Source organism: Melopsittacus undulatus, chromosome 6 (assembly GCF_012275295.1).
Source record: "Melopsittacus undulatus isolate bMelUnd1 chromosome 6, bMelUnd1.mat.Z, whole genome shotgun sequence".
Lineage (NCBI taxonomy): Eukaryota > Metazoa > Chordata > Aves > Psittaciformes > Psittaculidae > Melopsittacus > Melopsittacus undulatus.
This window is the reverse complement of record NC_047532.1, coordinates 29,786,886-29,812,630: the sequence shown is the minus strand read 5'-3', so window position 1 is coordinate 29,812,630 and position 25,745 is coordinate 29,786,886. Positions and strand designations below refer to the sequence as shown.

General features: G+C 41.6%; 3 protein-coding genes across 7 annotated transcripts in view; 1 reads left to right on the top strand and 2 right to left on the bottom strand.

The window, feature by feature from the left end:
• Positions 1-206: 206 nt before the first annotated feature.
• Positions 207-16,759, bottom strand: DARS2 (aspartyl-tRNA synthetase 2, mitochondrial). 4 transcript variants are annotated; one of them, XM_031047246.2, is made up of 18 exons: positions 16,704-16,759; positions 16,302-16,438; positions 15,234-15,333; positions 12,197-12,263; positions 11,799-11,900; positions 10,567-10,662; positions 9,411-9,534; positions 8,744-8,790; positions 7,914-8,020; positions 7,022-7,091; positions 6,235-6,414; positions 5,339-5,446; positions 4,096-4,158; positions 3,772-3,924; positions 2,643-2,861; positions 2,089-2,199; positions 1,804-1,879; positions 207-668 (listed from the first exon to the last, which is right to left on the bottom strand). In XM_031047246.2, the coding sequence occupies exons 2-18, from the start codon at positions 16,423-16,425 to the stop codon at positions 481-483; spliced, it is 1,935 nt and encodes a 644-aa protein (XP_030903106.1). In that variant the 5' UTR covers positions 16,426-16,438; positions 16,704-16,759; the 3' UTR covers positions 207-480. The 4 variants fall into 4 exon arrangements, with proteins under 4 accessions (XP_030903106.1, XP_030903107.1, XP_030903108.1 ...); XM_031047247.2 differs by having other exon boundaries at positions 16,686-16,704; XM_031047248.2 differs by lacking the exons at positions 16,302-16,438; positions 16,704-16,759 and adding an exon at positions 13,282-14,098 and having other exon boundaries at positions 15,234-15,335.
• Positions 16,760-16,827: 68 nt separating this feature from the next.
• On the top strand, positions 16,828-22,522 carry CENPL (centromere protein L). The gene is made up of 4 exons (XM_005147139.3): positions 16,828-16,973; positions 17,307-17,558; positions 18,337-18,879; positions 20,238-22,522. The coding sequence occupies exons 1-4, from the start codon at positions 16,851-16,853 to the stop codon at positions 20,307-20,309; spliced, it is 990 nt and encodes a 329-aa protein (XP_005147196.1). The 5' UTR covers positions 16,828-16,850; the 3' UTR covers positions 20,310-22,522.
• KLHL20 (kelch like family member 20) overlaps positions 22,497-25,745 on the bottom strand; it is a 29,834-nt gene continuing 26,585 nt past the window's right edge. Inside the window, exons 12-13 of one of the 2 annotated variants that reach the window (XM_031047208.2) lie at positions 24,347-24,427; positions 22,497-24,262 (exon numbers count right to left, since the gene is read on the bottom strand). In XM_031047208.2, the coding sequence (XP_030903068.1) occupies positions 24,232-24,262; positions 24,347-24,427 (112 nt within the window). In that variant the 3' untranslated portion in view covers positions 22,497-24,231. Of the gene's footprint in view, positions 24,428-25,745 lie in introns of both variants that reach the window. The other variant, XM_005147064.3, reaches the window with a different exon arrangement.

Sequence of the window (25,745 nt, the reverse complement as noted above, 5' to 3'; positions counted from 1 at the left end):
ATAAAGTTTTGCTGTGAAGTGACCAGAGCTCTTGGCCCAGCGCTGCACTGCTTTATTGTGACAGTCCTCAACTAACAGATTTAATGATCATCAGGAATATAAACCATCCTTCCATGGAAGCTGACATTATCTCCTCCAGATGGGAGTAGAAATGTTTTGCAAGGAACATGTAAAAATTGGGGGGGGGGGGGGGGGGGGGGGGGGATTAAATATATAAATCTCATCAATGACACCACAAAGCCAACAGTCTCAATATCCTATGTTAGAATTATATTCTTCTCTTTTGCCTTTCTAGCTCTCCATTACCAACTAAAAGTTAATTCCTCTCAGGGAGCCTTCATATCTATCTCCCATTCAATCCCAAAACTGTCATAGTACAGTGGGTTGTACTGTCCCTCACCCTCCCACCATTCATATCTTCTGAACTTAATTCAGAAGCACCTCTAGTTATACAGATCAGCTTACTTCACTGTCTTTAAGTCAGTTTTTGTTTGCCTCTTTTTCCTCTAGAGGCCAGGAAACCTGTATGTGATACGGCTTTAGTTCCTCTGGAGTGATATAGTCTGGAGCATTGCCCATCAGGTCTCGTCCCCTGAAGGATTTAGGAAAAGCAATGACGTCTCGGATACTTGGAGCATCAACAATGAGAGAGACCAGTCTGTCAAGTCCTAGAAGGACAAAACAAATTGGTGAACCACTTGAGTTATGGCCCTGTGTTACTTCCTCCAATTCAGAAAGATCAGAAAGATGTAGTAGATAAAATACTGAGCCTGAAGATAAAAGTGAAGCAAGTAAGGGGGGAAAAAAATACTCTAAAAATAAATCAATATTAACCAGTAGCAGAGAAACAGATTTGCCTGAAGACCAGAAATGCCTAGCAAAATAAAGCTTTTCAATATTACACAAAGTTCTGCAGCACATCAAGTCCTACAGAAAAAAAAAACCAAAAAGGCCTACAAAAAAAAACAGGCCTACAAAAAGGCAGCATAACAAAATGGCAAGAAGACTGAAGGCTTTAGGGTTCTGCTTAACTGCTCAAAGATTTTGATCATCCAGTTCTGAAGGATTACAACAACTAGGAGGAATTTAAAAAGAACAAGTGCCTCTGGGTAATTAGATAGAAAGAAATCACACTGGAAGGAAACAGGTTAAAATGATACCTTTGTTATTTGTAGGTTTTTCAGGAGGGGTTTGCTAGTTTTGATGGTTTCTTTTGTTTTGGTTGTTGTGCAGATATTTTGTTTGTTTTTTCCTTTTATAAAAACATTAAAAAAATCTGACACCAAATTAGTACACAAAATGGATAAGGAAGAATGGAAGCAAGACTGATGGAGATGGCAAGACTAAGGCAATGAACCAGCTCATGGAAAACAAAGTATCATGGTGTCCCAGGCTTCTAGGCATGAAGTAGAGGAATCCTGCTCTGGCTGCACAGGAGTGAGAATAAAGGTAACCTAATCTTAATGAACACACTGCAGAACAGCAGATAAGGATCACTCTTAGACACACCAACATGATTTGGTCGTTGCGTAAGAACTAAATCACACTGATGCTGGGAAGGAGCACCAAAACATTCTGCACATGGTAATGAGACCCATTTCCTTCTACAAAATAGCTACAGAAATTGAAACACTGTGTAAGCCCACACAGTGTTACCATATTGGTGTACCAAACAGCAACACCAGGACAGCTATCTCTGTCAGGAGACATGGCTTTTGCTAACCAGCATGAAGCTTGTTCCTGAAATCTAATATGCCAAAAAGTCACAAGACACCCGCATCTAGTAAGCTACAGGGTACTTACCTAAAGCAATTCCTCCATGAGGTGGAGCTCCAAGCTCCAAAGCCTCAAGTAGATGGGAAAGCACCTCAGAATCCTCCTGTAAAATTATGTAAGTGTCACTGGACAAGCAATGCAGCAGTGTAAGAGGAAGGTATGATGAAGTCATCCATCACTCAGGGCTACCTACAAGTTACATTTCTTTATCTGAGAAACACACAAGTGTTTCTTTCAGAATTTGAAATAGATATTTAATTAGCTCTTTAAAACTTCAAGAGAATGTTAGAGACATCTCTAGGTAGGTGTTACCTTCAGCACTTTCTCCAGCACAAAACGCTGTTGTTCTGCATTATGAATTCTGATGGAGCCACCTCCGACTTCATTGCCATTTAGCACAAGGTCATAGTGTTGGCTACGGACCTGCAGAAAGACATGAACAAGCACCTTAGCAAGGCTGGGGCACAGCTGGATGTAACAGCCACCTGCATCCAGATGGCAAAGACACTGGGAACAAAGCCATGACATACTACAACACTGCCCTCAAAAGTATCTTGAAGTTCAGCTACCAGTTCTATCCAAGGCATGGACTGCTGCTGCCAGATATGATGGGAACAGTACAAATCCTTTTGCAAACTTTATCGAAACATGAAGCAAAATGAGATGGGTTAGAACACAAGACTCCACCTTAAGCAACTATTTCCCTTAAGTCCCTTTTATCAGGGGCACACATGGATATTTGCCACTCGAAATAATCTCAAAGTCATCTCTTCCCCACAGACACGTACAATATGCAATCAGTTCCATGAAACAGCATCTCCTTTTTTTGCCTAGCTTTCCATATCACACAGCTGTAATTTAGTTACCTTTGTGGGATCAGAATAGAGGAGGCTGGTATCTGTAGGATGAGGGGCAGTGAAAGGGTGATGAGCAGATTCCAGTTCAGTGGGATTCTCTTCTTTTGAGAGGAAAAGGGGAAAATCCACCACCCACAGAAAGTGAAAAGCTGCAGGATCACGGAGTACCAGCCCAGCTGCCTCAAGGAGGTCAGCACTCTCCAACCGGAGGCTTCCTAATGCAGAGCACTGCCAAACAGAATGGAGCAAATGAGATGAGGCAATCTACTATAGGGAAGTGACTCAAGCACCAACCAGGGAAAGAGTGGACCAGGGAAAGAGTGTTCCGTAGAGGGATTCTATACCACAGACAGCATCAGCCGCAATGCGCTATTGCCTTCAAACACTTTTGCCTTGTATACTGAAAATATACCACCTTCCTGCTGAGGCAGCATCAACTCCAGGGTTTGACAAAGACCAAGTAAGGAGCTAGAAAGTCCATTTTATTCCAACTGTTCCACCTTCATAGAACTTGTATAGACTAACCACAAGGTCCACACAACAAATATGGATTAACTGAGGAAGCACTCATAAGATCTACGCTTTACAGACAGACAAATGAAGACATAGGAAGAATATAACAAAATTTTGACAATCACGCAAACCATAACACCTTGTCATAAACCTATGCCTGGAAAGCAGTATCTACGGGCAAGAATAGAGAGAAGAGTATGGACAGAATCTCCTATCACTGCTGCTAATAAACAGCTGTGCTTCACTTTGTCATCTGCTTATGGGAGATGAAATTACTTAGTTGACCTTGTTTTCCAATCTCTATTTGATGCTTTAAAAATTAAGTTAAGGTGCGAGAAAAGAAGGCACTAATTTCTTCCTGTTTTATAATCCAGCTTTCATTACAGGCACAAGCTCTGCCCAGAATGTGACTAAGGGAAATAAAAGCAATAGGTACATTACATGCATTGTTTGCTGTTCCTATAGCTCAGCTCCAAAGAAACCCAGAATTAGATTATTACCTATTTTAACAGTGAGAAGAATTAGACTAGATTTAGATAACATAATAGATTTAGACTAGAATTAGATAACAAATTTATCATCAGCAACAGTCAACTCACATAGCCACCCAAGAAATGCTTCCTACCACTTGCTTTTCTTCACCAGCAGCCAGCAGTACCACATCATCCGCCTGCATGTTCAGTGCTTGGACAAGCTGTGACTGCTGCTCCTCACCAAGAAACCTTGTAAGCAGAGACTTCAAGCTTCCATCAGGCCTGCAGATAATTTCCACGATTTCCTAAAGAAAAATTAGTATGTTCAGTTCAGTGCTGCCCCCTCTTGTCTTGAAGCATCACATGCTCAGGCACTGACTGCTGTTAAAAACTCCTACCTTCCTCTGCCTTCAATTGCCCTTATACATACTTTGTCATTCACCATTTCCAAAACCTCAACAGTGTTTTGGTCTCACCTGGTTAAACTGGGATCTTGCAGACTCCTTTAGTGACTCCAAATTTTTATTTGTAAGGTATCTCTGGGGAAAGAGCAAGACAAAACACATTAAACATCAGAAAAGCCCATGGAAAACCTGACCAGAATCCAGATCTATGGGCTGAGCTGTTTCCAAACTTCCCAAGCTCTTTTGTTTCTAATACAAATTCTTATGAGGGCTGTGGAACAGGACAGGGCTCACAGCACTAGGCAGCAGCTGGGAATCTTCTCCAAGGGCTCCTTTCAGGAAGACACCGCTCTAGGTTTTACATCTAGCTGCAGTTTTCTCTCCTGGCTCACAAATCAGATACAGCTGGTCACCAGAGTCAGATCATGACAACTAATTGCCTCCACCACACAAACAAGGTTATAGTACTACACTGTTGAAGGAGAAGGCATAGCTCAATTTGGAGTAACAACAGAGGGAAAACAACTGGGCTCATTCTCACATGTGAAGAAATACAGTGAGGATCTGTGTCAGGATCTTGTATTTTCCATCTACTCTAATGTTTAGAGAGGCTCAAGGTTCCAGTTTTGTTCAGTTCAAACACACACCCTAGTGCCCTCTCGTGGGAAGCCAGTAACCTGCACTTTATACCAAAATGAAAAGAATCTCAAGAGAAATCATGGTCAGAAAGTCCCATTCCCCAAATAATAGTCAGGGTTTAGTGGATTATTTTTTTCCATATTGTCCAAGTTTAAAATAGAACCACAGCCAGAATTAAATCTGCTTCCCTTCCAAAACACATGGCTGTGTCAAATAATCATTTACATCTATTGTGAGCCTTGGATTTGGTCTGTGACATTCTCATTACGCAAGATGAGTTGTACCCACAGATGCAGCAAAAGCAAACATAAGGGCACTGCGCCATATCTGGCTCTATTTCAATCTCTTGCCACAGAGCAAGATTTACTATTGAGATGCACATCAGAAGCAACCCTTGACAAAAGCAAGCTGAAGTCCTGGGAAGCTTCCCTATCATCAAGGGATCTTGCAGCTCTATTATTTTCCTCCCCTTCCTAAAGAGAATATATTCTTCCTGTCAGCTGATCACCCCTGTTCCAACACCTCTCAGCCCAATCTGACATCAATTACAATGAATCCCAAAGGATACCAACCCCCCAGTAATAGCAAGGAACATGTCCATATTAGTAAAGGAATTCAAATTGACATTTTATTTATTTCATATAAACCATAAGCAATATGTAAATGCATCGCTTACCACTCCCTGAGGGATACAAATGGCTTTGACAGTGCCATGTGGGTAACTGAGTGCATTCTGTACAAACTGAATGTCTGATCTTCGTAGAAAATCACCAATATCCACTATCTAAGAAAGGAGAGAGCACAGAAAAAAGCAGTTTGCTTCAGGAACATGAAACAAAAATCCAGCACCTATGTCAAAGCCTCCAACACCATTCCCTGGGATATCATTTCTTTGCTCAGAGAAATCAAATGGTTCACAGAAAGAAATTAATGGGGCCAAGCTGGAATAACCAATAGGAGGCTGAACATTGTAGAAACAGAAATGCAAAGCAGGCAGAAAAACCCAAGGTTGAGATGCTGACATCTTATCACAGAGAAGGGAGCTGCAGACTGAGAAAGAAACTGCCCAAATTAATTCCTGGGGATACATAAGATGTTTTCTTTCTCTTCAGCATTGCTCTCTCAACACATTTGTCAATATTCAAATTTTATACTTTCATACTCTTATTTCATATAGAAAGTGTATACACACAACCACAGCTGGTTATCTTGAAAATAACTTCAGGTCATTAAAAGGCTGAGGAAGCCTGTCTCATGAAGCATGCTCACCAGGAGTATGCCTTGGAGTACAGCAGGTAAAAGCATTTATGGTTACCTGTGAACTCCCTATGGGCTTCAGTTTCTAACACTACATTATCTTCAACAGAAAATTTTCTTAAAACGTACGTTTTCCACAACCAACCAATCAAACCCTCTCTTCTCCAAGTGATTACCTGTACAAAGCAGCAATGATGAGACAAACACCTTGGGAAAAGTACAGCATTAAGAACCCCAGCTAATCATGTATATACGATCCAAACACAAAACTAACAGAAAGGAAAAGATGCAAGTTTCCAGTGGGCAAACCCTCACCTTCATCCCAAAACGAGTGTCTGGTTTATCAGTCCCATAGTCAGCCAGTGCCTCCTCATAAGTCATGGAAGGGAAAGGAGTGGAAATGGAGCCTCTTTCCTTAGGCCAGGAATATTGCAGGAGGCCTTCCACCAGTTTCTGGATCCCGGTTTTATCTACAAATGACATCTCTATATCTATCTTAAAACAGGAAACAAGAGGGTGGATTCCACATTAGATAGATTTTGCCTTTCCGCTGCTACATGCAGAAGCTCTTGACTATGAAGCTAGCGTAACAAGAACCAATATGCTACATGAAATTATAGCGTGACTGCATTAGGCTGGGGACATGCTATGGTCTCCCTACAGCATGATGACTCAGGCAACATTCTCCTCAGACGAATGAGATAATGATGACAAGGACAGAAGGAGAAGCCTTGATTGACCCAGGCTAACTCTGCCTCAGATCTCAAGGCTGAGGAATGAGATGCCTGACCCAGCAGGACAGGAAGAGATTGCATCATCAAGCACAATCACTGTTGCAATACAATTCCCACATCTGATAATCTAATGGACATGGGACCAGTCTGCCAAGGACAGTAGCCCCTCTGTACATAGCCCTTTGAAGCTAGTATGGAACATGTCTATGAAGTGTGCAGCAAGCAACATTGTACACACGAACACCCCCCACATCCTCCCCCCCCCCCAAGAAGCACAAGAGCAAAGAGAAATTAAGCCTTCAGAAGGGAAAATAGCTACAAGCTATTTGAATCGAGTAGGAAGGTGAAAGGCAGTGTGAGCTGGTTACCTGAGTGAATTCAGGCTGCCTGTCAGGCCGTGAACCTTCATCTCGGTAGCAGCGAGCAACCTGAAAGTACCTGCAATAGTACTTTTACTCAGATAACAATTTAAGTACCCTGAATTAAATTGTGGCTATAAGATTGATCATAATGTAAAGAAGAAGGGAGTGGGGGCAGAGAGAGAGCTCTGTTCCTCTGTTTCCTTTGCAGCAGAGGATCATAGGCCTGATTGTTCCCATCCCCTCAAAGGCATGAAATTCTGTGTGGAAGCAACTGTACTAGCAGTTGTATCCATCTCCACTGGTATCTTCCAGAGGCATGTGGAGGCTGCCTCCCAACAGGAACATACACAATCCATTTTCCCAGATTCCGCTCCAAACCTGAACTCCACTAACAACCATGCAAAATTCACCCATGTTCAGACCTGGCCTGCAGTTCACTGTGTGATCAACTGTCTCCCTCTCCTTCAATACTATTTGGAGAACAAGCCAAATTAAAAGCTTTGTACTCATGCACCCTAAAAGTATACGATCCTTGTCTCAGTCATGCTCAGCTGCCCAGCCTCATCTCAGTTCTACAGGTTACTCGTGGAGAGGCTTTTATCACACACTAGTTTTTCTGCTCGTTAGGCAGATCACGCTTCAGATCAGATTTCAATTTAAAACAACCTAGAAGGTTTCAGCCTACAAAGAGGTATATTTCCTCTTATTGGGAGATGCTATTGCTAGGTCGGGAGGCAAAGGGCATGGTCTGCCTGAAAGATCTGAAGTAATTAAGGATTCCTCTTCAAAACACAAAAGCCTTGGCTGTACAGTTTTGGGGAAGTATTTAAAACCTCAGACCAGAGCAAGCACACCCTGGATGGGACATGTGGAGAACAGGAATCCAAGAAGCAATTACCTGTCCAGGCCTCCAACCATGAGGAGCTGCTTGAACTGCTGAGGACTCTGTGGTAGAGAGTAGAACTTGCCCGCTTCCCTTGAGGGTACAAGGAATTCTTTTGCTCCCTAGCATCAGAAAGAAAAGCTTACACAGTTCGGCAAACAAGTGGCCTCAATTCCTGACAGACAGCACAGACCAAAAGTGCAAGAGGAAAGGACCTATTTTCCCAATAATAAAATATCACTTGTGAGGAAATGGCTGTTCGTACATTACACTCAAATCTGTTAACCAGCTTAGTCCAAAATATCCCAAAGGAAGATTTCTCCAGCTTTGCTCTGAGAGACTAATGTGTAACAATACACCATCCAAGGCAGGGGCTTAAATGCAAGAATTTCAAGTATTAACTGCATCAACAATTCCTGGACTACAGCTGTGATTATTTTTTAAATGAAAGGACAGAACATTAACTCAGAAATTAAAATTGAGTAATGTCACTGCAGTAACCTATTCATTAAAAGAAAAATGCTGGGGAAACAGTGCTTAGAGGAAGTTTTTTTGTTTTGTCAAATAATAATCTGCCTGTTCCAAGATGGGGCTTGTATCAAACATGCACTCTACAAGACAGATAATTTTGAACCTTCAAATGAATATAGCAAGACCCATGGTATCACCTCTTCCCTTTCACACCTTCTACTTTTAAAAGGATCCATGTATCATATCAGAAATTTGCACAAGCCGTTACTTAGTGAGGAAACAGCAATGAAGGCTGAGTGGAAATTGACAACAATTCAACTGAACTGTCTATGGAATTGCAGGAGGCTAAAAGGCTCTACTAACAGAATACATACCCCTGGAGTTCTTTTAAAGAGTGTTGGAGTTTCTACATCCACAAACCCTGAAGAATAAACACATGCTTCAGACACAGAATATGCAAAAATCAGGGAGAACAAGCATGACACAGACTATGACAGAGTAGGGCCAGTCAGCAAAAGAGGGAAACTAGCGCACCACCTAGCCTCTCCAAAATGTACAGATTTCACTGCTTCCAAGAGTAACATGTGCAATAAATGATTTAAAGGCTCTGAGCTACCCTGCTGGCCTGCCAGAACTGTTAATGACAGGATTCCATACAGACTGAAAAATTACTTGTTCTCTATTTCAAACTAGGCTTTGATTTTCCATGAAGTGCTTCCTGATTTTAAGACAAACAGAAGCCCTACAAGAAACTCATCTCTTTGATATGCCTCAGGGGAACACTATCTGCAAAAGGCCTTTTTGTCATTTGAAATAACTGGTCTGTAACACACCATAAGATTTCAACATACTTGAAATACTGTATCAGGTCTGACAATATCTCTAAAGACCACACTACAAGTAGACACATCCTTCCTCCTTACTAAGTAGGACCAGTTTGAATAGCAAGCTGATCGGCCATCTCTCTCAGCAATACAAAAAAGAAGCAGGGAGAGCCAAAATGTTGTTTGCTACATATTGTTCTTCAAGCACTTTCCTTACCATGGAGGTTACATAGATATTCCCGCATCTTCATCACGATACGTGATCTCAGCCTCAGGTTATACTGTAACTGGAAGCTACGCAAGTCCAAGTAGCGATACTGCATCCGTAAGGCCTCTGTTTTCTGAGGATGAAATAATTAGGATTAAGAGACAAAATTCAAATTACACCTCAAATGAAGATTCTCCTGAAGCCACAGAACAAAAGGAGTAAGCAAGAAAACAATGCTGCTACATTACCAGAACCCACCAACCTACAAATATGAAACTAAGAGTGTTTCCATGCATGACAATTACTAAAAAAGACATAATCTGAAAAAAAAATAAAAAAAAACAAATAAAGAAAAAAGACATTTACTGTGACAAAAGCTGCTTCAGTAAAGTTGAATACACTTGAGAATTTCAATCTTCCTTATTCTTAGCCTACTGCAACAGCATGTAGCACCTCCTTACAATTTTTAATCAGAGAAGTGATATCATGGACAGATCTAAAGGAACAACTAAATGGTGAAAGATCCTTATTACAGACAGGAAATATAAAGTAGTGCAGATTACGGGAATTGTCCAGGACCCATAACTGGCAGGAACAGGACCCAGTTCTCCCAGTTCCAACACCTGTGCATCAGCCATGGTTTCAATGGCAAAGTTAACAGAGATGCCACTCCTTCACCATGGAGCCTGTACTAAAACTAACCTCTTGTAAGACTGTACTTACAAAGAAAGTCTGCCAGACTACCTACTTGTCCAGGCAAGACTAAGCACCCTTGCCTTTAAAACACAGCAGTGCACTGGCAGGTTCTGTTTCACACTCAAAAAAGCTAGCATAGTCTGATTTCTTTTACCCTCCCTCTATCATCCGTTCTGACAGTGATACCTGAACACCCTACGCACTGATAATCATTCAAGCCTTGTTTTCTGCTTAACTTTAATTAGAAGCACATCCTCACAGCTAACAAGAAGAACCCCTATTTTAAACACTATCCTTCCCCCAAGGTAGAGCTGGGAGAATCAGATGCAACTCAGAAGTTTTGCCATCATGCTGGGCAAATTCCCAATTTACTAAAAAGCCACTACTTTGGAGAAAAGTAAACAAACAACCAACCCACTCCCCCCCCAAAAAAAAGAAAAAAAAAGTCCAAAGAAACAAACATGGACACCTTGATGAAATCCTTGATTTCAAAAGGTAGCTTCTTGCAGGAGTTTAGGATCTCTGCAGTCTCCGCCTTCACTTCAATATCCCCTGTTGGCATTTTCTGGATCAAAAAGACAAGCAAAAAAATATTAGATTCAAAATTTAAGGAAAACAATTGGACAAAGGTGTTTCTCATATGGGATAGGGAGGAGATGGCAGGGACACCAAAATACCCATGTGATGCGATTATGCTCCCTGCCTTCTAACACAGTGTTAACTCAGAACTTCCCTCAAGGAGAGATTTCTCCTAGATTTCCCAACTGTTGAGAAAAACGTAAGTTGCCTCACCAAAAATAGCATGCTCTTTCCCAGTAACATACTGATCTCTACAAGAAATATATTTACTTCGCCTTCTTCTTGAAGGGCATTCTGCTTCAGTGAAACCACACAGTATATATTTTAGAATGCATTAGCAGCATCCCCATCAGACCTTAATACAAGTCCAAAAAGATAACTTGTAAGAAACTTCTAATTCTGAATACCAGTTCTCAGAACTAGTCTTCTTTTTCTTAGATCCCATGGGAGAACAGGCAGTTTCTCCCACTTAGCACTGTTCCACATCAAAGTTCACTTGATTCTACAGAACTCTGTTTACTGGAGAAAGTATATACAACCTTCCAACAAAATGATAAATGATTAAAAGAAATAAAAGCATTGTTTGAAGCCTGCATTCTTTATGCACATTTGTAAGTGGTCAGAGCAAAAAAAAAAAGAAGTTATGGTCATAAATCAAGGTTCTCCTTTCAAACTGCCAGTGACAGGATGCATACAATCCTGACAGATTAATCTACAGCTGATTACAGTGAGAGCTGAGGAATGAATAACATTTTAAAAAGTATTTAACCTGTTTCCTGCACAATGAGAAAAGCAAAATCTATTCTGAGTGCAAAAGAGGTCACTGCATGCTATGGAACTTGTGATGAAAACACGAAAAAGAAATTCTCAACCACACTTTGAAATCCTGAAGAATCTAGCCATTATTCTTCCAATGGGCTGGAACAGAATTTTATTTGTTGGTATCTGTAAGTGTGCTTTGAGATTCTCCTAAGTTAACATGTCATAGCAGTTATCTCACCTCACATTATCTGATACACCCAGAAGCTGTGGCAAAGCTATGACACAAAACCCACCATAATTCTGTTGTCAAGTGCTCTTTTCCCCAAGGAAAAAACCCCTCAGTGTTCCCAGCATCCTCACCGGATTCTCCTGCCCTGGGGGTCGAGGTGACACAATTCCAGTCACTCGAACAACAGACTCCACTGGGGCATTAGACAAAAGATTTTTCACATGGGAATGTGCCTGCAAGAAGATGACAGTGTCTCACAGAAATTCAAACAGGACAAATACATCATGTTCAAGAGCCTCATTTCTTAGCAGCCCATTTGATTCCAGGATCACTCCTCATAAGCCAGAGGAGAGCACTGATGTTTTTGTTACTACCTCAGATCAGGACTCTCATAACACTTAAACCTACTTGTGAGTCAGAGCACTCAAGTCTGCCAAAGTACTTCATTCTGTACTCTGTGTCTGCTGGACCCATGCTGTCAAATGAAAAGTAAAAATAAGAGAGACACTCATATTTTGGTAGCACTTACCTCATCTTGTGGAATTATGACCTGGATCATTCCCTGGAAATCCCTCAAAACCAGAAACAGGCCTTGTCTGATCCATGAAAAACACAAAAGGAAAATCAGGTTTTTCCAAGAATGCAGCAGTCTTCTGCTTTTTAAGCCAAAGCACATAGCAACTAACTACTTGCTGTAGCTCTTGACTAATCTCAAAGAACTTTCAAGCAGTGTACATACAGATACTTTTTCTATACCTGAATCTAAACTGAACAATTTATTTCAGATTTTGCCCAGCCACAAACATGTGCAAATAACCAGGAAAGGCAGGATTTAAACTTGAACGTTAATCCATGTAGAGCAGGAATTCTGAACATGTGTGATTTCCTGCTAGGAAACATCACATTTAGATGAGCAATAAAACTAAAGTTCACATGGATACAAAACAAAAAAAAAAAATCTCCAACTACAAAATAAGAACACTGGTCCCGCTAAAAGTTTTCTCAAGAACAATCCACAGTCTTAGATCCAGAATCATAAATCTTGACCTCTTCAGCTGCAGTAGAGACAACCACCACTGTACTTAATCCATCAAGAAGCTGTCAAATCGAACATGCTTCTCCCGTCTTTTAAAGCAAGAGTGCAACAATTGCACTGCAATAATCCTAACTGCTTCCTGAAACTCCATGTTGTTAGCAGACATGCTTTTCACCCAATATTTACAAAACATTCAGCTTCAATAGGAGTGATTTATCATGCCACCTATAGCAAACTATTGGAACTAACATTTCACCAGCTGCTCTTAAAAGCTTCATTACCTTAATATTTCCTTTTTTTAAGCAAAACTTGCATTCTTTAAATATGCGTGATTAGATGCTGTAGTTGAAGAGACAAACATCATTTGCTTAAAATTTAAGGATGTTATATAAAAGACGTTATTTGCTCACAGCTGTTAGAATTGCTATAAATATGCTATTACTTGTTTTTTCTCCTATACAACAAGGGCAATAATATTTAACTGCTTTAAAGTGCTGTAATGAGGAACAATTAAGATTTGTATAAAACTCTGAAATCTTAAATACTGAACTGGCACAGTTCTCAATTGGTTTACTCACTTCAGAAGCAGCTACTGCAGGACATAAAAAGACAGGACTTCCAGCCACTCCAGCTAATAAGCCAGCATCATCAGGGGCACAACTGAAACACCTCTATGACAATGTACATTGCATGGGGAACAAGCAAGAGGAGTTAGAAGTGTGCATACACCTGAAGGGTTACAGTCTCACTGGCATCATGGAGATGGAGTGTTGGAATGGAAGGATAAGCACAGGAAAAGCAGGCTGGGGAGATGAGGAGGGAGAGTCACATTAATGACCGTCAGTGACAAACAGTGCCCAGCTGGAGTGCACAGAGCTCTGTCTGGTGACGGGTGAGAATCCAACTGAGAGCTCATTAGCCAGGATTAAAGGGAGGCCAGGGACAGGACAGTACAGTATCTGCTACAGGCCACCCAACCAGGAAGACAAAGTGGATGAGGCCCTCTATCGTCAGACAGGTGTCACCTCATGTTCACCAGCCCTGGTTCTCATGGGGGACTTCAACCACCCCAGTATCCCCCGAAGGGACAACACAGCAGGGCAGAGTCAACCCAGGAGGTTTCTGGAACACCCTGACAGCACCTTCCTTCTCCAAGCGATGGAAAGAACCAACAAGGAGAGTGACAATGCTGGACCTTATCCTCACCAACAGGGGGGGCTGATGGGGAACGTGAAGCTTGAGGGCAGCCTTGGCAGCACTGACTACGAAATGGTGGAGTTTGAGATCCTTAGGATGGCAAGGAGGGCACACAGCAAGCTCACTACCCTGGACTTCAGGAGAGCAGACTTCAGCCTCTTGAGGGATCTGCTTGTAGGAGTACCACAAGATAATGACCTGCAGGGAAAAGGGGTCCAGGAAAGCTGGTTAATATTCAGGGATCACCTCATTCAAGCACAGAGGCGATGCAACCCAACAAAGAAAATGCCAGGCAAGACTACCAGGAGGTCTCTGTGGATGAAGTTGCTCCTGAACAAATTCCAGGAAGGAAAAAAAAAAAAGGAGGTTTACAGAGGGTGGAAGCAAGAACGGGTAACCTGGGCAGAATATAGTCAGAATAGCCAGGGATCGGCTTAGGAAAGCTAAAGCCACGACACAATTGAATCTGGCCAAGGACATTAAGGGCAACAACAAAAACTTCTACAGGTACACCTGGGGATAAAAGGAAGACAAGGGAAAACATGGGTCCTTTCCAGAAGGAAATGGGAGACCTTCCCAGGAGTGCTGGTTGACAAGAAGCTCAACATGAGCCAGCAGTGTGTGCTCACAGCCCAGAAACCAACTGTTTTGGGCTGCACCAAATGGACTGTGACCAGGAGGTCAAAGGAGGAGATTCTGCCCTCTTTGCTCTCATAAGACCTCCCCTGCAGTACTCCACCTAGCTCTGCAGTCCTCAGTACAGGAAAGATATGGACCTGCTGGAGAGGGTCCAGAGGAGGGCCAAAAAATGATCAGAGGAATGGTACACTCACTATGAACACAGGCTGAGAGTTGGTCTTGTTCAGCCTGGAGAACAGAAGGCTGAGATGAGACTTTTAACAGCCTTTCAATACCTAAAAGGGGTATACAGAAAACTGGAGAAGGGCTTTTTACAAGCACATGTAGTGATACGACAAGGGGGAATGGCTTTAAGATGAAAAAGGGGGTATTTAGATGAGACATTAGGAAGAAGTTACTCACTATGGGAGCAGCAAAACACTGGAACAAGGTGCCCAGAGAAGCTGTTGATGCTCCATTCCTGGCACTGTCCAAGGCCAGGCTGGATGGGGCTTTGAGTAATATGGTCTAGTGGAAGGTGTCCTTGTCCATGGCAGGGGTGTTTGAACTAGATGATATTTAAGGTTACTTCCAACCCAAACCATTTCATGATTCTATAGCCTGAAGCACAAAAAGAAGTGTTTGAATCTAGCCCTAGAGCAGATACTGAATCTGGAAAACAAGTATCTCCATTTTCACCTTCGTTTGCATTTACCTTTGATACTGAATCCATCCATACAGAGTGACCTCTTGTCCCACATGAGCAGAACGTAGCTCTCCACAAGTATTTGTCCGAGTGACAAAACTATTGAAGTCTTGAATAAAAATAATAAAACCTTTTGTGGCTTTTGCAGACAAGCAAGACAAAGCAGTGATAGTTTTGCTCCCCAATTCAAATACAGTTTAACTGTACACAAATTATTTCATACATCCCCAACCGGACTACTATAAGGCATCAGGACATATGATACGAAATTATTCTAATGCAGCTTTTTAAAGGAATTATTTATATGTCTCAAACTTTCACAGAGAAATCTGAACAGTCTTGCTGCAAACTGTTGCCCTAAATATTTCAGGGGCAAGAAAAAGGAAAGCTGCAGATCAGTCCTGCGGCACATTGACAATTCCATATTCAAATCTAGAAAACACAACAGACAAGCCAAGACAGAAACATACATACACCAACCATTTGGGTGCAAGCTGAAGTTTCCTGCCTGCAACTACTGGTAAAAGGCCTAAACCATTACTACAGAAGCCTTTCCACAGACCTATGTGCCTGGCATCACAACTTATAAAACCAAGAACACCATTTACAGAATGTTCAAGAAATTCAGCTCACAAGGAAAAATTTAAAAGAAACTGTTACCTAAACATGTATGTAATTATGTGAACTGATCTTCCTTGCTACATCACAGGCTTCATAGTTAAAAGATTAAAGGGCACAAAGGTTTGGTTTCCAACTATTTCATTAGGGCCTTCCGCTACGCCTGTTTACAGATAGTGTGCTAAGTAAGAAAGAGGGTCAAAAAATAAAGTAAAACCTCAAAGGAAAAAAAAAACCCACAAAACTGGTCTTCGTAGACTTTAAATCACAATTCATTAAGAGAAACCAAAGGTTAAATAAAAACACGATTTAGAAATCACACTTAAAAAGTGAGCCAAGGAAGACAATTTGTCGTAAGTGTGCCTTTAACTGTGTGTGCAGACTACCCTGACCTGAGTCCCAGGGACAAAGCGGTAACTAAAGGCCAGAGAGACGGTGGAAATAAAGCTTCTGTCTCACCTGGAGCCACCGACGCTGAGGCAGAGGCCGAGGCCGCCCTGCGCAGAGCCCGCCCACAGCCCGGCCGGGTCAGCCCTCGGGCCAGCTCGGGCAGCACCCTGGGCAGCACCCACGATAGTGCCATCCTACAGCTGCACCTGAACCACAGATAAAAGGGGACAGTCACAAACCTGCGAGTCGTTACAAATACAGACACAGGAGGAAAAGCTCCAGCCCACCAGCTTCAACCTCTCCTTCCCAGGAGCGCCATAGCGACGGGATACCGTCTCCCGGGAAGGAGGCTGGAGCACCGGCGGGGAACAAAGCCCCTCCAGCCAGGGCCGGGCGGGGCTCAGCTGCAGCAGGCAGGTCACCTCACGATAAAACCTGCTACCCCCAGCTCACCAGGAAAAGTTTTCTCACCCTCGGACTCAGCAGCGCACCGAAGAAGACTGGGTCCTTCCCCACTTCCGGCCGCCACAAATATGGCGACCTAGCGGCCCTAGGGGCTGATGGGAAGAGAGTTCAAACGGTTCCTGGCGCGGAGTGGTGCTGCGGCCGTTCCTAGTCATGGAGTCGCTGGACGGGGCGGCGCGGACGCTGCCTAGCATAGGTCGGCTGTCATGGGGGCTGCCATTTGGGCGAGCCCACGGGCGGTGCGGGCTCAGCCCCAGCGGTGGGCTGCTACTACAGGTAGGGCCGGGTGGTGGATGCGGTGGATCCTACTTGTCCTTTCGGCCCTTGGCCGAGCTCGCTGTTCCCCCCCTATGTGGGACTCGTCTCATTGCTGCCGTCTCCCTCTTGGCACCACTTCCGCGGTGCTGCCAGGCGGGAAATCTGCGCGTGTTCGGGCAGAGAGACTGCGAGCGGCGGTCGAGCTGTGCCGGTTGGGGGTCCTGCTGCAAGCCCAGACTGAGGAAGCTGTTCCTCACTGCTGGGGGGGGGGGGGGGGGGGGGGGGGGGGGGGGGAGGGGGAATTATTATTTTAATCTTTTTTACTTTTATTTTGGTTTTTTTTTTCTTTAGAAAAACTTAGATTCCCAGGCAGTAGCGTTTCTGCTGCGCAAGCGGTGGGCCTTATACAGCGTGACCCCTCTGTACAAGTTCTCTAGCGCTCATCTGAAGGCTTACGCTAAACTGCTGAGTGCATATATCGCTGCCGAGAAGCAGAACGGGCTGGCGGTGGAAGTAGGGGTCGAGCTAGACATCAAAGTGGCTATCTCCTGCCTTCCAGACCTGAAAGGCAGTGAACAAGATGAGGCTGCAGTTCTCGTGCAGGTAAGGAGTCTTCCTGGCAGTATTGATAACCGTAACTGAGATTTGCATTTTACAAGTTGCTTTTGGTGTCATAAAATGCTCTACTTCTTAAAAATAAAGAAAACCACCCAAAAACCAAAACAACGAACACAACACCACTCCTAAAACAAAAATAAAACCCACAATTAAACCCTAGCTGGGTGTGGTAACTACTGCAGTGTCTGTTGAAATTTAATATAAGTGAACCTGGTCTATTTTTAACTGGAACACAAGTAATGCAATTTTGAGTTTAAACTTTTTTATAAGATCAGAGTAAGACTACAAGGTGCAATCCTCATCTATTTTTTTTTTTAGTGAACAGTCAATTAGCTGCAAGAACTCCAGTTATTTAGCTTCCTGGATAAAGTTGGCATAATCCTACCTTGTGGCCATAGCTCAAGTCTAATCAGCATTTCTGGAATGCCTCGCCTCAAGTGAAAGATGCTGTTGAAATGCCAAGTTCAGTATGGCAATGATCAGTGTGTACCATGGGTTGGCTTTTCCGAATTAAGCAACATAAGCTTGGATCTCAGTACCATTCCTAATTAAGTGCTTTTCCTGCTGTTTTCAACATTGCACACATCTTTTAGGGATGTAACAGACTGAATAGCTGTATGAGCTTTGCAGAAAATGTTGTATGTGAGGTTCCTGAGAAAAAAATGTTGTACCAAATGCTTAAGATTGTAAAACAAAACAAAAAACTACTAACAAAAGTCTAACTTGTTCTGTAGCATTCAAATGCTTCTCTTCCCTATCCCAGCTTTCTTTGCGACCACAAGCTTCCCAAAAGAAGTCAGAAGAGAAAGTGGTATGGTCGGGCTGGTTCTGTTCTGTGTGTGGAGATGATCTTTCCAAAAACATGCCAGCAGACTTCACTTGTTTACCTGTGTTTCTTGCTAATGGGGCAGAGAGTTACACTTCCATTGTTGGAAGCTGGTTTCAGAAGATGTTTGACTGCTGCTTCCACCATTTAGCCATTAGCCCTCTCAATCTCAGTTGGATGGCAGCTATGTGGACTGGATGCAAGTTGGAAGAAAATGCATCTGCTATGGAACTTGTTTTCTCTGTCCCCAGTCTGCCCCAGTCTCTGGATATTTCATATGCCATTCATGCAGAGGATGCAAAAGCTCTGTGGGACACCGTCCAAAAAACTCCAGGAGAGATAACGCAAGAAGAGGTGGATGTCTTTATGGATTGCCTTTACTCTCACTTCCACAGACACTTTAAGATCCACTTGTCAGCTACAAAACTGGTGAAAGTTTCTACAGCAGTTGCCTCAGCACACTGTGATGGGATTATAAAGGTGAGGTTTAAAGTAGCACATTGTCCTAACTAATGTGTGACAAATAAAATAGTTGTACCTCTCTAGAAATGCCTTACTCTTAAAAATGAAGGTTTCATGTTTCTCATGCATTATTTCAAGAAATTGTTAAGCCCTCGGGTTTTATTAGTCATAACTGGTTCTGGAGTTGGGGCTATCAAGACAGTATTTTATCGCTGCATTTCAAAGGAAGCTACTAACCCTAGCCTTGGGCCAGAAATAGGTGTATTAGCTGTGGTATGAACAGGAAAATTTCTTTGCCAATTGCCCAGTACTGAAGCTTAAAAAGGTCTCAGACTTAATAAAAAATCCTAAAAAAAAAAATATTAGCTTTCTAGTACTGCAGTTAAGACAGGCAGAAGGCAAATATAATTAACCTGCTATATAAAAGTAACTGGTGTGTGTGTAAACCAAAAGATGATTTTAAGAGTCTAAATGTTTTAATTAAAACTACTTCACTTATAACTCTTTTCATAAATGTGCACTGGTCTTCCTATAGAGGTGTCTACAATGTCTTTTAAATTAAATCACAGAGGATTAATCCTTTCTGAAGTTTCTTCAATCTGAGTTAAAGAACAGTTTGTGTAAATGCAATTACTTAAATTTAGTCTATGACACACTGTTGTTATTGTTCTGGGTACAGAGGGAATGTTAAAAGGCTGTAACTGGGACCCCCCCTTATGCACCTCTTTCCTCGAGCATGTGTTCATCAAATGAGAGGTAATAAACTTTGCTGGGAAGCATCTCCTAACAATTTTGACCTTCAGCAGAATTGCAAATGCTAAATGTTAGTGTTACATTGCTTCTTTTTATCTGCAGCAGTTTAAAAGTGGCTGAAGTACCTTTTGCAGTCAAATAAACACAAATGGTATTTAGGCTTTCTGAAGAAAATAAAATTCTCTTCTGGAATGTCTGTGGTGTAAACTCAATTATGGCTGTTCCATAATAGGAATATATGTGGTATAGGAAAACAGGGGTATTCAAGGAAATCGGCCATCTCCTTCCTAACCTTCCTAAAGAAGGGAGGTAGCTGAAGCAGCAGAAGTGCTAGGATTCTCAGCTTCCAAAAAAATTGGAGTAGGAGCAAGATATTTCTTAGATACCCTGCTTCACATGGGACAGGAGCAGAAGAGTGAGGGTTCTGAAAGGAGAGCATGTAGGCATGCCTATCTTCTCCATATCCAGGGTCAAAACAGTAACAAATGTACTGTGCAAACAACAGAGAAGCTGAATAGATAGATGGAACATGTGGTAGTTGGTTTTCAGCCATTTAAAGGTGTGGAAATCTGGCAACTAATTTTTTTTTTACATGGCTTTTTTTTTCTTTTTTTTTCTTGCAGTTTCTACAAAGCCAGTATGTAATGGAAGTGCTGATGCTACTGACAGAACTAGCAATCTCTCAGATACAGTGAGAGTCATTTCAGCAAATCAGGCTGAAAAGGCTACTGCTGGAAGATATCTGCTGAGAAATCAAGTGGAAAGTCACTCCTGCAGTATCTTCTTTGCTTTCATGCTGTCTGAATTTGGACTCTTAACTCCTGCACTTGACTCTAGCTGTAATTCAGTGTCGTACACAGTAAAGACAAGCAGACATTTTTGCCTTAAAGAAGGGCTACATTACTTCTGCTTCTTAAGCACCTTCATTTTCATCATAGTCATTCTGTTCATGTACGTGTATTACATCAGATTGTGTATTGTATTCAGAGATACAGGTATCAGCCAGGGGCTAGGAGACAGACTTTGCAAATTCTTGGATGCAGCTTGCTGTCAGGTACTTCTGTTGTTTCAAATAGCAAGTTGGTTTTCACTTGATAGCCTAAGCTATACCGACCTTGGTCTTGGCTCAACTGCAACTACTCTTGGTCCAATGTAAATACAGTCGAACACCCCTGAGAAAGGGTGCATGTTTTACAGTCCAGGGCAGAAAAATCTAGGTTTCCAGCTTCCTTTCTAGATTGCTATGGCCACTTGGCAATAGTTAAAGTATTCATCTGCATCCTGTTGGGCTAAGTTGAACAGCATGAGACTGATAACTGCATTTTGTGTCCAGCCTGTTGGCTGTCTTAGATGAGTTGGTTATTACATCAGAAATTAAGGGCTGTGGATAAGCTAGATATTTACTGTGCTTTGCCTGATGGTTATTATCTTGGATGTAATCTTGTAGGCTGCAGAGCTCTTGAGGTTGGAGCTATAGGTGCTAGAATTTTATACTAGATCTCTCCCTACTACAGTAGGTAGGATTTCAGACAGCTAGTGGACAGTGCCCTAATCATAGCTTAAACAAGCAGAAATTAAGTAAATACATGTCAAGTGTTGTAATTTTTACAGTACTAAATATTATTTGCTATTTTTTACCAACACATTGGTCTTGAGCTAAGTAAAGACCAAATATGCCTGCTTAAATATATATTTGTATGGTGCTTACTTGATTTAACTACTCATTGTTACCTGTTAGGTAATTCTGTGAGCAGCAAATTTTAAAGTCCAGTTTCTTATACAACTCACTTCTAATACCTTCACACTTGTGCACCATCTTTGAGGTCTGATGAGTTTGTGCTGTGATGTTCCCCCTAAATAGGGACAAGTTTCCCTTCTTTGCCCAACTATGTAAATTTTAGGATTTGTCAGCTGTCACTAAAAATGTTCTTCCTTCTTTTCCCCACACAGGCAGAGGAACCAGCCATGCAAATATTTAATTATCTAATGTGACATAACTACACACCTAGCTCCTAATCTACTTCAGCTAATTCTGGAGATAAATTATTAAAACAAAGATGTACTTTGTTTTAGTTTTTGTTTACTAGTTGAAGATGGATTATTTTTGTTTGTAGAGGTTGCAGTCTGTAAAGTGCTAACTCTTACCCTGACAGAAACAGCTAAGCAATTTCCTGAAGGTTTTGACAGCCACAGCAGCTATTTAAACTATCACTTCTGGTGCTTTTATTAAACATCTTACACAAAGTTTGCTATCTTGATTCAGAGGATCACTGGGTAAAGCAGTAGGAGGTCTGATATAACTGGCACCTGTATTTGATTTGAAAACACAACTGTTGCACTCATGGCTTAGTTTTAAATCTAATACTAAGCTCCTTCCAACAAACTTGCATAAATCTCTAAAAACCTGAATTCCATATAGCCTCTTTTAACTAGTTCTTTGCCTTAAGAACACTGTCCAATAGCATGTGAAACTCCAGTAGAATGCATATATCAACTGTGGCCATAGTTGGCTTTCAAAACTGATGCTTTGCTATGTATACATACATCTACTGCAGTCTAGCTTTAAGGTACTGCTAAAATGAAAACCTGCTTTCTCCAATTTAACATCTACAAATTGGAGTATAGCCCTCATTGATAACTGCAGTAAACTGACCAGAGCTCGATTGATCTAGGTAGTACAGCTGCTTTCTTTGAGAAAAAGCTGTTTCTGAATGATGTGCTTCTAAGTAATTGAGGGTAGTGATAAACAGCAGAGTTCTAAGCCAGTTTTACTTGGACTGGTGCCTGGAAAAAAAAACCCACCAAAAACAAGCCAAGATCTGTGTTCACACAAACTATACAAAAGCATAGTCCACTGCTTTCACCCAAGGGAACAAACCAAGAACAGCATAGAAGAAATTTATTAAGATAGCACTATTTATACAAGTTACTCATGCTAGAAAAAAGCATAAATGATACATGTAAACATTTGTTTACAGAATACTTGTTTTCCTTGTAAAGGTGCAAATGATCTTCATATGTAAACACGAGAATACCAACCATTAAGGGAAGAGGGACTTTTAAAAAAGTTTTAAGTGGCCCATTTATTACTGTAGTGTAATTTTTACTATATTCAAGCACATTAAAATTTGAGTTACATGAATCAAACTATGAAGTTAAAGAACTTAAGATGTCAGCACTGCCTTTTTCATCTCAAAAATTCGCAGCCTCTTATTTTAATATCAGATTTAGTTAAGGTCCAAATATTTATCAGGTGCAGAAAGTCATTCTTTCATACTAGACAGAAGCTACAGTACAAATGTATCAGAACCTCTGAGTCTATGGAATTTCTCCTTCCTCCTCTCCTCCCAGATGCCTTCAGTCACTGAAACATGAGTTACTCATAGTGCCAGCAAACAGTCCATTCCCTCCAAACTCTGTAATGAGTTTCCTGCCTTTTCCTGCTCTAAACACACACACAGGGGAAGTGCATAAAAATAATAAAAATCACTAATAAGGAGGGTACCATCTCATCATGGCCAGTGTTTTACAACAGGAATTCTAAAGACACAAATAACAGGCAGGAGGGCAGCTAAGATGCTGGTCTAAACTTTTTTTAGCAGGAGCTGATTGTGTCTGGCATTCTAGCAAGAACCTGAGAGGTGAGCATTGATCTAAGCTAGTCAGAATTATCAGATGACACCTGCATCGCAGCTTCAGGCAAGAACTGATATCTAGCAGCCAATGTGAGAAAATGGTTTTTATAAGTAAGCAACAACTAGTTGTTTCTAGGTTTACACAGGGGAGGGGAGAAACAACAGCTGAACTTTTGTACCATATACTGTACAGTAAAAAGGCATTAATTTGAAATCCTTTTCACTCTCACCCTTTTTGGGCACTTCACTGATTCAGTCGATAGATGAGAGTTCCAGTTCTACTTCTTGCCTCCAGCAAGACTGAAAAGTTCCTCAGGGCACCCATCCTCACACCTCTCCTGTACTCTCTTAAGAGACCATAAAACATACCACAAGGGCTGGAACCACAATAGCTGGCAGGACATAGCCCTGCTAACTGCCAGTTTATCAGAACTCAAATTGCACACGTACATATACATATATATATAATACATATATATGCACATATATGTATATAAAAAGCTGGAATTATCACTGTGAGCATTACAAAGAAAATAGATGATACAAATTAAATGAAAAAATAAATATACTCTGTGCACAGAAAAGCTTCCGTGCAAAGGTGGCACCTTGCAGGTCAAGTACTTTTTTGAAGCTCTCTGTAAATAAGGCAAAAGCAAAGTTTTCTGTATCACTTTCCTCTTTCGCCCACCACACAGCTGCCACATCCACTGCTCACACAGCAGGAGGGAAGGCAGGAAGCCCTCCTCCCTTGCCAGACTCCCAGTGTAGCATATAGTTTCTACATTAGCACTGTTTACATTACAGTAACTTTTACAGTTTGGTTTATTCAAAAATGTAGACTATTTAGAAAAAATACAGACATGAGCCAACACCTCTGCTTTAGTCCAGTGATTCCCTGGGGTCTGACAACGTGGTCTCCCATCGGGCACGCTCTCACAGAAGTCATTTTTATGATTCCATAGAAAGAGTCACTGGCAAAGATTTATATTGGATCTAGACTGTGCATACTAGAGCTGCAAAAAGGTCCAGTGTCAACAAATCTCTTCAGTTTCTCTAGGAATGAGAACCATGGTATCTCCCTCCCTCTTGATGCTTACCATATATGGGACTCACAGTGTGTCATTTTGATAACACCTACTCCTCCTCCCAGCCGCCGATAATTCATACCACCATACAACCTGCAAAGACAAGGTTTCAGTGGTCAATGGTTTATCTCCTTCATGGAGCTACCATGGGAAAGACTGAACCATCCATTGTGAGCACAATTACACTATTGTTAACCTCTGGTTAAAGTGCACCATGACAAGTAAGAAGCTGGGTAGCAGTCAACTTACATACTTCCAAGGTAAACAGCTGTATTTGCTCATTCCTTTCTGAAAGCAGAAACTGCTTCTCATTTTGACACTGCAGTTTTCTCAAATAATCACTTGCTTTCCCCATCTGGTAACGTAATGTACAAGATTGAAGAGAACTCTGTAGACTATAGCTGACCTTGGGCTACATTTTGGGTAACACAGGAGCAAGAATAGGTTTGCTATTCACAATTCAACTAATTTTTTTAGTATTTCTAATACCAAAAATTCAGCTGATCCAAGCAAGGTACAACACATCTGAAGCACCATCTGTTTCTCTGAAATATGTTACCAGAATGATGCCTGCATTTCATATGGAAATCTGATCCCTACTCACTTCAGCTGCATATTCCCCTCTGTGCTACTGGTCTGCTGGCAGAAGTGGGAGAAGCAACTTTTTAAACAACTACCAATGCAATTTTCTAACTCCAGATTGCATCAGAAGCATTTCTCAGTTGGGTGATGCAAAAAAATAACCTTCATAGAGCAAGAAGTTCAGCAAACAAAAGAAAGAAAAGACTGCAGATGTTATCAGCTATACTGAATTTAGTGGGAGAAGACCACAGGTAAATACATCGAACAACCTCCTTACTTTCTGTGAATGCTAGCCCAAGCAGTAACTCCTAACTCTGAAGATGTTATTACTGTCACTAGGAGGAGCTGAAGCCATTCAAGCTAAAGAATAGGAAGTACACATTACTCTCAACTGCTTTTCTAAGCAGTTCAAAAGCACTGCCCATAGCTCAACAAACAAGGGGAAATTTCTCCACTGCTTCTTATGACAGCTTATCTCAACAGGAAAGAGTTAATCCACTAGTATTACTAGGCTGGAAGGAATAAAGACATTAACTTCTATTCCCCACTCCTGCCAGATTACTAAAGCAGCAAGAATACCCATGGGTGCTTGAAATTTTGTACTAATTAGATTTGGGAATAAATACACAAGCAATTGATTTCAAGTGTAGTTATTATTAAACAAGTTATATTTCCCATTTCTTTTCTGCTCAGTATGTATTTTTGATCTGCAATTTCACATTATTTCTCTCAGCTTATAAATCTGATGATTCTTCTAATTGCTGTCTTGCAGATTTAAAGGGGAAGAACATCATATGCTTGAAGTGTTCTGTTTCAGCTCCACCAAAAG